At 47.4% G+C, this 13031-nt stretch overlaps 2 protein-coding genes across 5 annotated transcripts in view; one reads left to right on the top strand and one right to left on the bottom strand.

Moving 5' to 3' along the window:
- Window positions 1-1489: 1489 nt before the first annotated feature.
- NUDCD2 (NudC domain containing 2) lies at window positions 1490-9814 on the bottom strand. Of its 2 annotated transcripts, none has more exons than XM_066591074.1 (4): window positions 9574-9814; window positions 5863-5911; window positions 3816-3967; window positions 1490-1931 (listed from the first exon to the last, which is right to left on the bottom strand). In XM_066591074.1, exons 1-4 carry the CDS (start codon window positions 9760-9762, stop codon window positions 1848-1850), a joined length of 474 nt encoding a protein of 157 aa, XP_066447171.1. In that variant the 5' UTR covers window positions 9763-9814; the 3' UTR covers window positions 1490-1847. The 2 variants fall into 2 exon arrangements, with proteins under 2 accessions (XP_066447171.1, XP_066447172.1); XM_066591075.1 differs by having other exon boundaries at window positions 9670-9814.
- A 328-nt stretch (window positions 9815-10142) lies between these two features.
- HMMR (hyaluronan mediated motility receptor) overlaps window positions 10143-13031 on the top strand; it is a 41739-nt gene continuing 38850 nt past the window's right edge. For 2 of the 3 annotated variants that reach the window (XM_066591073.1, XM_066591071.1), the window contains exons 1-2: window positions 10143-10284; window positions 10546-10644. In XM_066591073.1, the coding sequence (XP_066447170.1) occupies window positions 10239-10284; window positions 10546-10644 (145 nt within the window). In that variant the 5' untranslated portion in view covers window positions 10143-10238. Of the gene's footprint in view, window positions 10285-10545; window positions 10645-13031 lie in introns of those variants that run through there. The other variant, XM_066591072.1, reaches the window with a different exon arrangement.

The raw sequence follows: 13031 nt of genomic DNA, 5'->3' as shown, positions 1-13031 counted from the left end.
CTTAAGGGGTTAAAGAGAACCTAACCTATTCTAAACAGTTGGACTTCGCCCCTGCTCCCTCCTGTCTACACATGCATTCTCCAGTCCTACCACAGGCTACATGGACAGCAGTCCTGGACAACCCCTTTAAAGCACCGGAAGCTTTCTGTATGACTCTCTGGCCCACATTCATGAAAGCATGAACACCAGTTTTTGATGTGGTATGCACATGTAAAGAAAAAGAATAGTGTAAAAAGCGAATTTAAATAGATGGAATTCACCCATTCACACAATCTTTAGCACAGTAGAGGAGCAATCTTTTTCACGGGCCTATACTGCACTAAAACAGCGCACATCTGAACGAGGCCTGAGGCTACCTATACACGGGCGAGTGCGATATAGGGCAGTGAAACTTTTTACCTCCCATCAACGCTGTGGGGGAAAAGAAATCGCTCATGCATAGGATTCCATTCAAAAGAATGGGGTTCATATTCGTGCGAGATCTGATCTCCTAACGCACAAATCTTGCATGGTTTTCGCGGCTGTGTAAAAGCAGTCTAAGTGCGTAAAACCACCCTTACTAAAAATGTTTTAGTCTATCTGAAAAGTCAAACTGTGCCAAAGAAGTAAACACCTCCTATTAAATTGTATGAAAATCTTGCCAACTGCATTCTCCTCTCTGACTGGTGTAAAATAATGGCTTAAGAGTCTGCCTCGGCAGATTTATAGTGAAAAGAAACTGCGCCACCTGGTGGTGAACCAAAATTCTCATTATGCTAGAATGCAGTTTGTTCCTGCTAGGTACTTAAAGGGAATCCTCAACCTGAACTCGCTGTCCAAACTGCAGACATCATGTTCTAGAGCAGGAGGAGCCGAGCAGATTGATATATAGCTTTATGGGGAAAGACTCAGTATAATTTGTGCTTTATTTACTTATATCTCTGCCTGATGAACAGTCAAAAGGGCGGAGCTATCAGTGATTGACAGCTATCTGTGTATGACTTGCAGTCTTCTCTGTATGTACAATCAATGCCAGGACCACCTGTTGGACTCAGCTTGGAGCTTGTTCTACTTTTAAGGTCAAATTGAAAGCAATACATGAGCCCGGCATCACACGACCAGATTCCTATTGTGGAATCTACAATAGTCATCCGCGTGGAAGATTAGCAGCAAATCACTTTTTCGCTCACACCCACAGATGTTAATTGCAGATTCCGCAAGTGGAGGGGGGGAAAAAAAAATAAAAAATCATTGCAGCATGTTCTATTTTGCTGCGGACTCCATGTGGACAACCTCCATTGAAGTCAATGGAGGGCATCCGACCCGCAGTCCATATGCAATTATCTTTACATATTGGCTGCAGGTACTTCGCTAAGTGACGGCGTAGGAAATACAAATGTTGAAGAAAAAAAATCTGTACTGTGCATGACCAAAGGTGAGCCACTGCGGTAATCCGTAATGCAGCATAGGAGGGACGCTTCATGTAAAAAGGAAAGATTTTAGTCCCATCCATTAGACAGACGCACGTTTGCGTGGTTTATTTACATTATTATATAGCACTGACGTACAATGTAATCACCCCGTGTGCCCCTCTACTAAATATTTATTCATATATGAATCAATGTGCTGTATGAGAGACTGGTATAAGGTCACTAAGGAGGGGTGACACGTTACACAACGACAGCCATCCATACATGTCTCCACACCTAGAGAACTCGCATGGCGGCTCATCACTTGCCGGTAAGAAGGGTACTTAATTTGTATTGCTTTTCTTTTACATATGAGGAGTAAAAAATATATATCGTTTCATCAGCTGATTGGTATCCCATAACTTGAAAACGTATAAAATAGTCCTTGAATATTTGGTTTTACTTTTGTAAATTGGAGAAGTCCGGCCCCCCTTTGCTGTAGTTTCCTGAAATTTCTGCTCGACTAAAGTCAAATCCGGGGTTCTGAAAAAGAGAAACGAACACAAGGAGTTAATGGTCTGATAATCCAGAGTGGTTATTTATTAATCAGTCCCAGTTAGAGTTCAACTTAAATAGATTTTCAGCCAACGCAACATTTTGTAACGCCACGAAAACTGGTTTTGCTATTATAACCCCTTCGAACATACATGTACATCTATTGTGTGCAGGGTTAGGATGGTACGGGCAAGCTTACCAAGCCTGGCATTTCTGATACTGGGCTAGTACCATTTTCTGTATGCCTTCTCGGGAATGTATGCCAGGTCCGACCATTTTTTGCCAACTTCTGGCATGAATTAAGCATAAATCTGTGAGCCCTGTGGGTCTCCTGACAAGCCCTGCCCACGTTTGAAAAAGTGCCCTTAAAAGGTTACTCTATAAAATAGCACACTGAACAAGACAAAGTAGGCAAATCATGTTCATAAGAATATTTTTAATTAAAAAGAGACACGCAAAACACGAAAACATCAGACATAGAAAAGCAGAAGCCACTGAAGTCTGCATACAACACATCACAATGGCAAATAATGCATAGGGAACCCTAGAAGAGGAAAGCGTACCAATAGAGAAAGTCAAGAGCCAAAATTATCGAATACAAAACAATTTACAGTCAAAAAACAAAAAAACAAACATGAGTAGATGCTAAAAGGTAAAAAAAAACCTCACCCTATAGTGAAAGAGTAATATAAAAACAAATAAAAACTGATTGTTCCCCAATGAGAAGTTTGTGCGTCTTACAAATTGTAAGATGTTCACTTCTTATTTGGTTGCTCTTTTTTTGCAGGTGTAACCACTAGGCTGGGTTCACGCGAAAAGCAATTGCAAATGATTGCGGAAGATTGCAGATGTGAGCGTTTTTCACACATATGTACGCATATTGTTGAATAAAGCTCCCTCGCTCCTCCCCAGCCAGCATTCCAGCGGCTTTTCAATCTATTCCCCTCTGAAGTTGTAAGCGTTTCCGCCGATCATACTCAACGTTAATTGCATATGGGCGACGGAACAATCCTATCCACTAACTTTAGTGGGGGCTGTCCGGCCAGGAATCCGTGCTGCAATAGGATGTGCTGCGATTTTTCTTCAGCTCGGGGAATTCGCAATTCATACCCATGACTGAACAAAAAACCCTGAAAATACACGCCTTTCAATGCCCACATTTTATCGCAGACTCCACAATTAAAATCTGTTCATGCGAGGCCCCCCATCTAAATGCCGTCAGCCAGACAGCCCTAAGGGTCATACTGAGGAAGCCCGTTGAGGAGTTCCACCATGAAGCCATAAAGCAACCTGTAGTCTGCAGGAAGATAATGGAGGATCTTCCCACGGCCGTATGTGGGGAGAACAGTAACTAGAACTGATCTAGGAGACTTCCTAGTACAGGATGTATAGGCACAGGTTCACACCACAGATCCTCATTCTCGTCTTCCAGGAGAACATATTGCAGTCCAAGGCCGGCTTCCTCCACTATGACCCTAAGGACTGTTCTTTTTTACACCCAATGGGTTATGTCAAAACAGCCTCGTATCACTTTGGGGAAGTAGCGATCCGACAGCCGCGGCTGAGGATCGCAGAGTTTCTTCTATTGTTTGCAATAGGGAAACCTTGCATTGCATCGCGTGCACCTAGCAAGTGGTGCGATGCTGCTGCAGGGCCCATAAAAAAAAAAAAAGAGCAATGCGATGCGAGAGCGTGCAGAACGATAGGACATGCCACAATTTGTTTCCCACATCGCATCGCGAGGAAAAAATAACAATTGCTCATGTATATGACCCCATTTAAAAGAAGGGGGTTCATATTTGTGCGTCTCGCAATGTACACCTCTCGCACGTGTGAAGCCGGCCTGAGTGAGGATTGTTCAGGACTCCTCACCTCTCTCTGGAACCTCTCCAGCGTCAGCTTCTTCTGCATCTCGTCTTGAACCCAGGGATCAGCAGAGTACTCTCCTTCTAGTAAAGATGGCCAACAGTTGCCGGCGTCTCGGTTGGACTTGGTTAGCACTATTCGAATAAGTTTTTTGTCCTCTTCATCAGCCGAAAATAGGAAAAAAAAACTAAATTCCATAATGGTGAATGAATATAATGACAATGACAGCACTGAGCAGAATAGAGATGTACTGCTGTATATGGAAGGTTACAGGGGAACGTAAAAACACACACAGGCCAACGATCAACGTATGAATAACCATAAAAACTAGTAAAAAACAAAACGTAAAGAAAACACACAGCAGGCAGATAGGAAGTATTCCTAAATCTTGACCTAGGCATTTTACATAGATGGTAGTATCATAAATATATATCTACTTAAGATATTACGAGTCTTTCCAAGCAGCCTGCATAACTTACAACGCCCTACTTCACGCGGGTCCTTCTTCTCCTGCACTGTTTTACTGCCAAACCCGGATCCCACATTATCATGCTTTCCAGTTGGCAAAAGTTCAAAGAAATAGTCATTAGTGTGAAATACCCATCGATATGATGGACTGGAAACACTAATACTAGATGATGAAATGGTGCATGATGGGTATCTCAGGTGAGCGTCCAGTAGCTGTGCAGTCACCTGAGTAGGTGCTGGAACGTACTTGTTGATTCCAACATAAAACCAGATTCTGTCCCTTGAGTTCCGGCGAGCACTACGATGATATGCGCATGTAGGCCTAAGGGTCATTTACATGGGCTTTCTGCAGTCCGTATTATGTGTGTAATATGGACAGTATAAACCCCATTGATCAGCAGATTTTATTTTGGTCTGTATTACCGACCAAAGTTGGGCATTAAAGTCTATAGGATAGCAAAAAAATACACAGTGAATATGCATGCTACACGATGAATAAGTCCCAAGTAGTGCACATGATAAACTTTTACATCAACCCATTAGGGTGCATTCAGACTACCGTATATCGGCTGGGTATTCAAGCCGGCCGATATACGGCGTCTCTCTCTGCAGGGGGAGGAGGCTGGAAGAGCCAGGAGCAGTGCTCTGAGCTCCCGCCCCCTCTCTGCCTCCTCTCCACCCCCTCTGTACTATTTGCAATGAGAGGAGGCGGGACAGGGGTGGGGCTAAGTTCCAGGAATTAGCCCTGCCCCCATCCTGTCTATCCTCATTGAAAATAGTGCAGGGGGTTGGAGAGTTGGTGGAGAGGGGGCAGGAGCTCAGAGCACTGCTCCCGGCTCTTCCAGCCTCCTCCCTCTGCAGAGAGAGATGCCATATATCGGCCTACGTCAAAACCCAGACGATATATGGTCGTCTGAATGCGCCCTTAAGGAGCAAGTGCGGAAATATACAAAAGGGGATAAGATTTACTTAAATTTAAAATAAGTGGTAAAAAATGCACATGAGGCGACAGAGTTCTGTGTCAAATACATTTCCATGAGATAATAGTCAAAATCTACAATAAAAACAAAAAACAAAAACAAACCCAACATTTTAAGGAGGGTTTTTCCAATTTTAATGTGACTGTGGGCGGTTTAAAGGGGCGTTTCCATCTTGGCCCTTCACGGCTGAGATGGGAAAACCCAGAGGATGTGCTCCGACCGTCCCTGGGAGGAGCCGAGTACTCAGCGCCGAGCTCTGCTCTTTCCACAGCTCTTGTTGAAGCGAATGTAAGCTACGGAAACAGTTAAGCGCGCTGCGCTATCTCCGCGACCGTAGGCAGGATGGCAGCGATTTCCTGTCTCGGCTAAGGAGTGGGCTGACAGCCGAGGACTTCGGAGGGGAGTGCTGTATCTTCTGAAATCAGCTGCAGGAAAACCACTCAGTTTTGGATACGGAACTGCTGCAGAATTCGCTGCGGACATTGTGCAGCATTTCCGCACCGTGTAAACAGACCCTAAGAAATAACTACGAGAATGACTCATCCGTCTCCTGTGAGAAGTTCTCTAGAAGCGGAGTACAACCGTCACTTTTCAGCTGTCCTCACCTAGCGTCCAAGTGCTTTCATCGCTTATCGTAGAGTCGTACAGCCGGCCCTGGAAAACATACAAAATCAATATATAATGTATCACACAAGCCATTTGCACGCCGTAAGTGGCTGCACACGGACCCGTTACAGTCAATGGCGCTAAGTACACACGCGGTTTTTTCTTCTTTACATGGAGTGCAAAAAAGTTACAAAATGTTCTATTTGGATCCAACTTCTTGGATTCAAGCTAATGGGTGCACAAAAAAAGAAGAAAAATGCAGCAACAGAGGACATCCGCGCGTGCTTCATTCTTCACTAGTAAGGGTAAATACAATCACATGGTGCGGGGAGTCTGTGCCAATCCACTGCATTTTACAAGAAATCCCAACCGCTCACTGCGGACACTGACCTGCGCTGTGGATTTTAAAGGGGCAAATACTACTGGTAACCTATCTTCAGGGACCCCGGCCAAACCTCTGATTGGCCACCTGCTGTCAGCGCCACAACACACAGGGGTACGGAGTAAAAGCAGTTAGCTCCGCCCCTGTGTAGTGGTTGGCGCTAGTAATTGTAGGTGCAGCTCCAGCTCCCGGTGGCGGAGCTAACTACTTCCACTCCGTACCCCTACGTTTTATAGCATTGACAGCAGGCGCTCAATTAGCTGATCATTTGGGGTCCCAAGCGGTGGACCCTAACCCACTGTCATTAAAACAAAACCCCAACTACCAGCTGCACCCTGCATAAAATAATAAACAAGAGTTTACTCACCTCCCTAGAGCCCCGAGCTGCACCCGGCATTGGAGGTAACTCCCAGGTAGACAGGCTGAGTGGAAGCACATGACCCCTGCGGCCAATCAGAGGCATCATGGCAGCCAGGATGTGAGCGCCGGCTGTCAGATGCATCCCAGGGCCCCCGGAGAGGAGAGTATACCCTTGTTTGCTCCAAGATGATTAGCCCTGTGCAGGTCACAGTATTGCCACGTTACATGCGGCTGCGCCCATCTGTCTACCCTTGTAATTAGGGTATGGTCACAGGGCGATTCCTCCCCCAATAACTGCAACGGAGTCTACAGTTGTGCTGCCGCTATGCAAGGTCTGCCTGCAAATCCAGTCCAGCCCTTTTCAGCGCCGAACCTACATGTGGAATCCCCGTCCAGAAGTGACATGTTCCTTTTTTTCTGCAATCCGTATAAAAAAGCCACATAGATTCCCATTAATGGACACGGAATCTGCAGCAGAACTCCTCCGTGTGAACGCACGCTTACCGTTTACACGTAGCGCAAATGCTGCAGGATCTCCGCAGTAGAAAATTAAACAGCAAATTCCACATCCAAAACAGATGGTGCGGATTTGAGTCTGCTGATTTCATATAGCCCCACGGTTAGGGCCGCCTCTAATGAGCGCCGCTGCTCAGGTGGCATCGCCTCCACATCAACTGACCAGCGGCGCTGGAAACGCAGTCGATCTCGAATCCACATCAATGCGCATATTTTGACTCCATTTTACGCTACGTGTAAACATACCCTTAGGGCTCATTCCCACCGACATAATGTCAGCGCGTAATACACGGCGAATGGAGTCAATAAAAGTCCATTGGTTTTTAGTGACCCACTCACACTTGCGAATATTCATTGCATCTAATACGCGCGCAAAAAAGAAGGCAGAATGTTCTATTTTACTGCGTATTTCGCACGATAGAGCCATATTGTTCTCTATGAGTTGTGTATCACGCACGGTGCACACGCGGTACATTGGGTGTGTGTGACGTTGAATACACAACACCACTAGGAGACCGGAAAACAAAAAGTCACACTGCGTATAACCGCTATCCTGCCATACATGGCGGTAGACCGCTGCATTATACGGTGTTTTGCGCAAACGCCTGTGTGAAGGAGGCCTTAGGGTCCCTGTACACAGGACGGCCGCCAGTCGCTTATTGCCTATCCTCCTCTCCTTTACAGCGATGCCATCTTTGTTCCGGCAATGGAGGAGGAGGAGCGCGCCGGAGATGTCTGACGCCCGCCGACCTCCGTTCATTAGACCAAGACTGAGCGCCCCCGTATAACCCCAGGTGAGAAGCGTTCAGTCAGCTGAAATGGAGCGATTAGCAACTACTGAGCTATTTCTCTCATGGCGCCCGCTCCGTGGCTGTGTATGCGGGACGACCAACACCGAAAATAGCCGTTTCAGGTGATTTTTCAGCTGATAACCGCTCCGTGGAAAGACACCGCAGCGTCTACGCTCTCCCGCCCGAGGTCAGCGCACCCAGTGAGCTACACTATTACACGCCCGGAGGTCAGAGTCACATGGGGGGGGGGGGGCGTATTTGCACACGCTTGCGTAGCATTTTTACGGAACAAGCCTTGCTTTTTTGCGCGTGCATTGAGCGTATCTTACTGAACACGAGCATTTGTGTGCGGCAAAAAAACGCACCAAATAAAATGGGTAACCGGTCCGGCTCACACGGGCGGATTTGAATTGCGGAATCCACGATCGGCACCATCGCGGATGATACGCAGTAATATGCGCCAATTGAAAGACATGAACCTTTGGCTTTCTACAGATGTGAGTATAGGAATCGCGGTTCCCGCGGTTGGAATGAAACTCACATCGCAGCATGTTGTATTTTCGCGCAGGCGGCTCCACTGAACGCGAGTGTTCCGTCGCTCATACGCAATTAATATGATGTAGGAGCGGCGGAAACGCTTGCAACTTCAATAGAGCAGCCGGCTGGAGCGCATCTTCCACGCGGACAATACGCCGTGCATAGTGTACAGCCACGCGGACAATACGCCGTGCATAGTGTACAGCCACGCGGACAATACGCCGTGCATAGTGTACAGCCACGCGGACAATACGCCGTGCATAGTGTACAGCCACGCGGACAATACGCCGTGCATAGTGTACAGCCACGCGGACAATACGCCGTGCATAGTGTACAGCCACGCGGACAATACGCCGTTCATAGTGTACAGCCACGCGGACAATACGCCGTGCATAGCGTACAGCCACGCGGACAATACGCCGTGCATAGCGTACAGCCACGCGGACAATACGCCGTTCATAGCGTACAGCCACGCGGACAATACGCCGTGCATAGCGTACAGCCACGCGGACAATACGCCGTGCATAGCGTACAGCCACGCGGACAATACGCCGTGCATAGCGTACAGCCACGCGGACAATACGCCGTGCATAGCGTACAGCCACGCGGACAATACGCCGTGCATAGCGTACAGCCACGCGGACAATACGCCGTGCATAGCGTACAGCCACGCGGACAATACGCCGTGCATAGCGTACAGCCACGCGGACAATACGCCGTTCATAGCGTACAGCCACGCGGACAATACGCCGTGCATAGTGTACAGCCACGCGGACAATACGCCGTGCATAGTGTACAGCCACGCGGACAATACGCCGTGCATAGTGTACAGCCACGCGGAAAACCGCTCGCATCCACCATCTTCTGTGGTCATATTCCGCAAATGATCGCAGGTCTTATGCTGCGCAAATCCACATGTGGAATCTGCCCCGTCCGTGTGAGCCAACCACACGGGCAGGCGCGCATTGCGGTCTGTGACTGCGCAGAATATTGACGCACCAGAATGCACGTTTTTCTGCCCATCTGCAGTCGTTCTCCTCGCGTGACCGCAAGGCGCATTTACACTGCGTTACGATAGAAAGCGCACCGATTTTGTGCAGGAATGCGCAGCAAATGCCCCCCACCTGTAGGATGCCCGCGTCCCGCACCGTCAGCGCTATGTCCCTGATGCCCAGCTTACAGCGGATATCCCGGCTCTGGGTACCGGGGGGCACCTGCACCTCAATGAACACCTCCTCCATGGTCTGGTACCAGGACCCCCACGGGGTCTCGCAGGGCACCACCCCGCTGCGCTCCTCGAAATTCACCGACATCACATGGGATTCAGCGTCCTACTACTACCAACCACCGCGCATGCGCAGTCCTAAACCGTCACTGCTAGCTCCGTCAGACCAAGACATAATCACGTGGGGCCCCTCATTTACATAATGGCCATTTAGGGAAGAACAACGGTTTACAGACTGGTGCCATTTTTATGACGGCGACAGGTGGTGTTGTTACAGCGGATTCTATTGGCTGCTAACGATGTCTAACATAATTTCAACCAATAGACTAACGAGTTATGGTCACTTCCTGTTACGCCCTCTGAAGCCGGTTACACAACAGATAGTGTCGTTTCCTATCTTGTATATGATTGGACGGCTGACCCAGCCGCTCCTGATTGGCTGAGTAGTCAGACGCTGGTCGGGAGCGGCTCTGCTATTGGTGGATTGTTTTGTGCGCTGTTTTTAAAGCAGCGGTTAGAGGGTCTGTACTGGTCAGTGCCGCTTGTGGTCCGCAGCGCGCGGAGATGTCGTTTCCCAAGGCGCCGCTGAAGCGGTTTAACGAGCACGTTGGTGTGTATGAGCGCATGCGCGGCTCCTGGTGCTGTGTAGTGATGGAGGGCTGTACGTCCTAGTTATGTGTGGCTATAGGGGCTTATAGCTGTGTTTTGGGGGTGTTCACACGTAGCTGATTGGTTGCAGATCTCTCCCTTCCAGTTGGCTTTGGATTGGATGTGTGAGATCTGCGCCAAATCGGCTACACGGGACTAACTGCTTCGTTCTCCAATGCCAACCGAACCCGTAGACTGAACTAATGTGCTGTTGTGTGTCTAGGCTGCGCCCCGGCGCCAGGCTCCTACGATGTCAAGGCGGCCGATGGCCTTAAAGGACCCGTGTCGTTTGAAAAATCTCAACGATTTAGAGCAAAAAAAGGTAAGTACCGTATTTTTGCTTGTTCGGATGCACATCGGTTTTAGAGGTAAGGCAGGGAGGGGGGTAATACCAGGAATTAAGAAGTAATGCCGCCCCAGAATGAAGCATAAACCGCTAGGTCAACCAGGGACAGCGGAGTGTAAATGTAATGATGAATCCATTAGTTGTCACCCAACTTTTTAGTTGTCCTGCATGGCATGTCTCATGATGTGGGGGGGGGGGGGAGAAGCCGCCCATAGAAACAGCTGATTACTAAGCCAACTGCTGCTTCCCGCCCCCCCCCCCCCCCTCTACCAATCAGCTGTTCCTAGGGAAGACTTTGCTCTCCTGCTATGGATGCAGTCTCAGCTGGCAGCTGTGTGAGAAGGACTTGCGATCCTTTTCAGCTGCCAGCCGGGTCTGATTTCGGCATGCTCACTTTATAGGACGCACTGTCTTTTTTTTCCCCTCACTTTGAGGGGGGAAGAAAAGTGAATCTTATAATGTGAAAAATACAGTAGATCACAAGGAGTTAAAGTGCACCATGCTTAACCCTTTGCAATCCAATTTTGAATTCAGGATTTCTAGGGAGCTTTCTCTATCTGCCATTATACAATGGCGCCAGCTGCTGGCTAGAGCCAGTACTATCGTATGGGACATGCTGGAGAGGCCCCCCGAAAACAGGGCGGCCAGTAATATACACTAAGAATACCCTGCCGGACGTTTTCCGACATCAGAGGTAGGCTGGATGCCTCCAGCCTACCACTAAGGCTGGAGCTGCTGCCAGATTCTTTTCTTTTTGTTTATTTATTTATCTTGATTTGCCGACCACCCTCTTGAGCCGGGCACTGGTGACTAGTATCAGTGACCTTAGCACAGATAGGGAATTTAGGGGTAGTATCACTATACCTGCTAAAAGAAAGGGTCCTGCAACCTTTTGAACTTAGGGTTAGCACCTAGTTAGCGAGGTTGAAAAACTACCTAGCGTTTATAGATACTGGTGACTGAAACCCTGGTTTCTCTTTGAATCGTATTCTGGTAGCCCAGTTCCATTTTAGAACAGACGCCGGTCTAAGATAGCATTCAGGCTATTAAAAACAAAATATTTGGAATGATCATGCCGAAGTATCATCCAAGTATATAGCCATCTGGTTAATTCCCGAATGCACTTACACTGGCGTACTATATTTGTGTGCACATTATACATTTGGTCCAAAGATATACTGGATCAATGTATTTGCATTAATGTGCTCGAGCCGTACCTATCTGGTTCTATGACAAACAGTGTTGCTCCTGACGAATAGCAAAGAAACGCGTCGAGCTATACACAACAGAACCAAGAGAGATTATACACCTCTCTAGATAAAGATTTATAATTGAATCTTACAAAAAGGATCTCAGTCCTAGACTACAATATTTGTTTCTGTGTATGTCCAACCCCCAGCCGAAAAAAAGCGTACAAAACAACATATGGTACGCTAAAAACATTAAAGCTGGTCGGAAGCTAGCGTTTCTATATGCAAGAGTTTCTGCGAAGTGACAGTTATACACAGCAGATTCTCTTCACTAAACACATCAAGGTGCTTCATTGGACATACAATTATTAATGGAACGCATCACACGCCCATTATAAAAGTTTTTTTATGAAAGCCCTCATATCCGAAAAGGATTTTAGAATAAATCAATAAGTTATATTTTAATTTAGGATTACAGTCTGTGAAAAAAAAAAGAAACCAAAAAGGGCTGCGAGCCTAAGGGGTTAAACGATGAATTCACAAAGTTAACTTTATTCAGGATCTACTTGTATAAACTAAACGGTGGTTAAAGGGTTTTAGATGTAAAGAGGAAGAACCATGTCAACAAGTCACTGGTCAGACCACACATGGGATATTGTGGACAGTTTTGGGCACCAGTACCCAGGAAGGACATATCCGAGCTTAAGGGGGCACAAAGGCGGGCAACTGAAGTAATAAATGGAATGGGCGGACTACAATACCCAGAGAGCGTATCAAAATTGGGATTATTCAGTTTAGAAAAGACAGCTGAGAGGCGACCCAATAACTATACATAACTATATCAGGGGGACAATACAGAGATCTCTCCCACCATCTATGTATACCCAGGACTGTGACTGTAACAAGGGGGCGCCTTCTATGTCTAGAGGAAAGAAGGTTTCTGCACCAACATAGGAGGCTCTTTACTGTAATGCTGAGTTCCCACAGGACGCTTTCACCACGGAAATCCTGCGGCTTTGCCGCAGCGAAAAACCACAAGATTTCCGTGAGATAAGCACAGCTTCAGAACCCGCCGGACTTGGCTATGGGTTTTGGAGCAGCTTCACCGCATGCTTTTCCGTTGCGGCTGGCTCTTCCATAGAAAGGAGCAATACTGCAACCTGATATAAAAAA

This window comes from Eleutherodactylus coqui, chromosome 2, assembly GCF_035609145.1.
Source record: "Eleutherodactylus coqui strain aEleCoq1 chromosome 2, aEleCoq1.hap1, whole genome shotgun sequence".
In the NCBI taxonomy this organism is placed as follows: Eukaryota; Metazoa; Chordata; class Amphibia; order Anura; family Eleutherodactylidae; genus Eleutherodactylus; species Eleutherodactylus coqui.
Note: the sequence above shows the minus strand (reverse complement) of the source record. Positions and strands in the feature narration are given on the sequence as shown.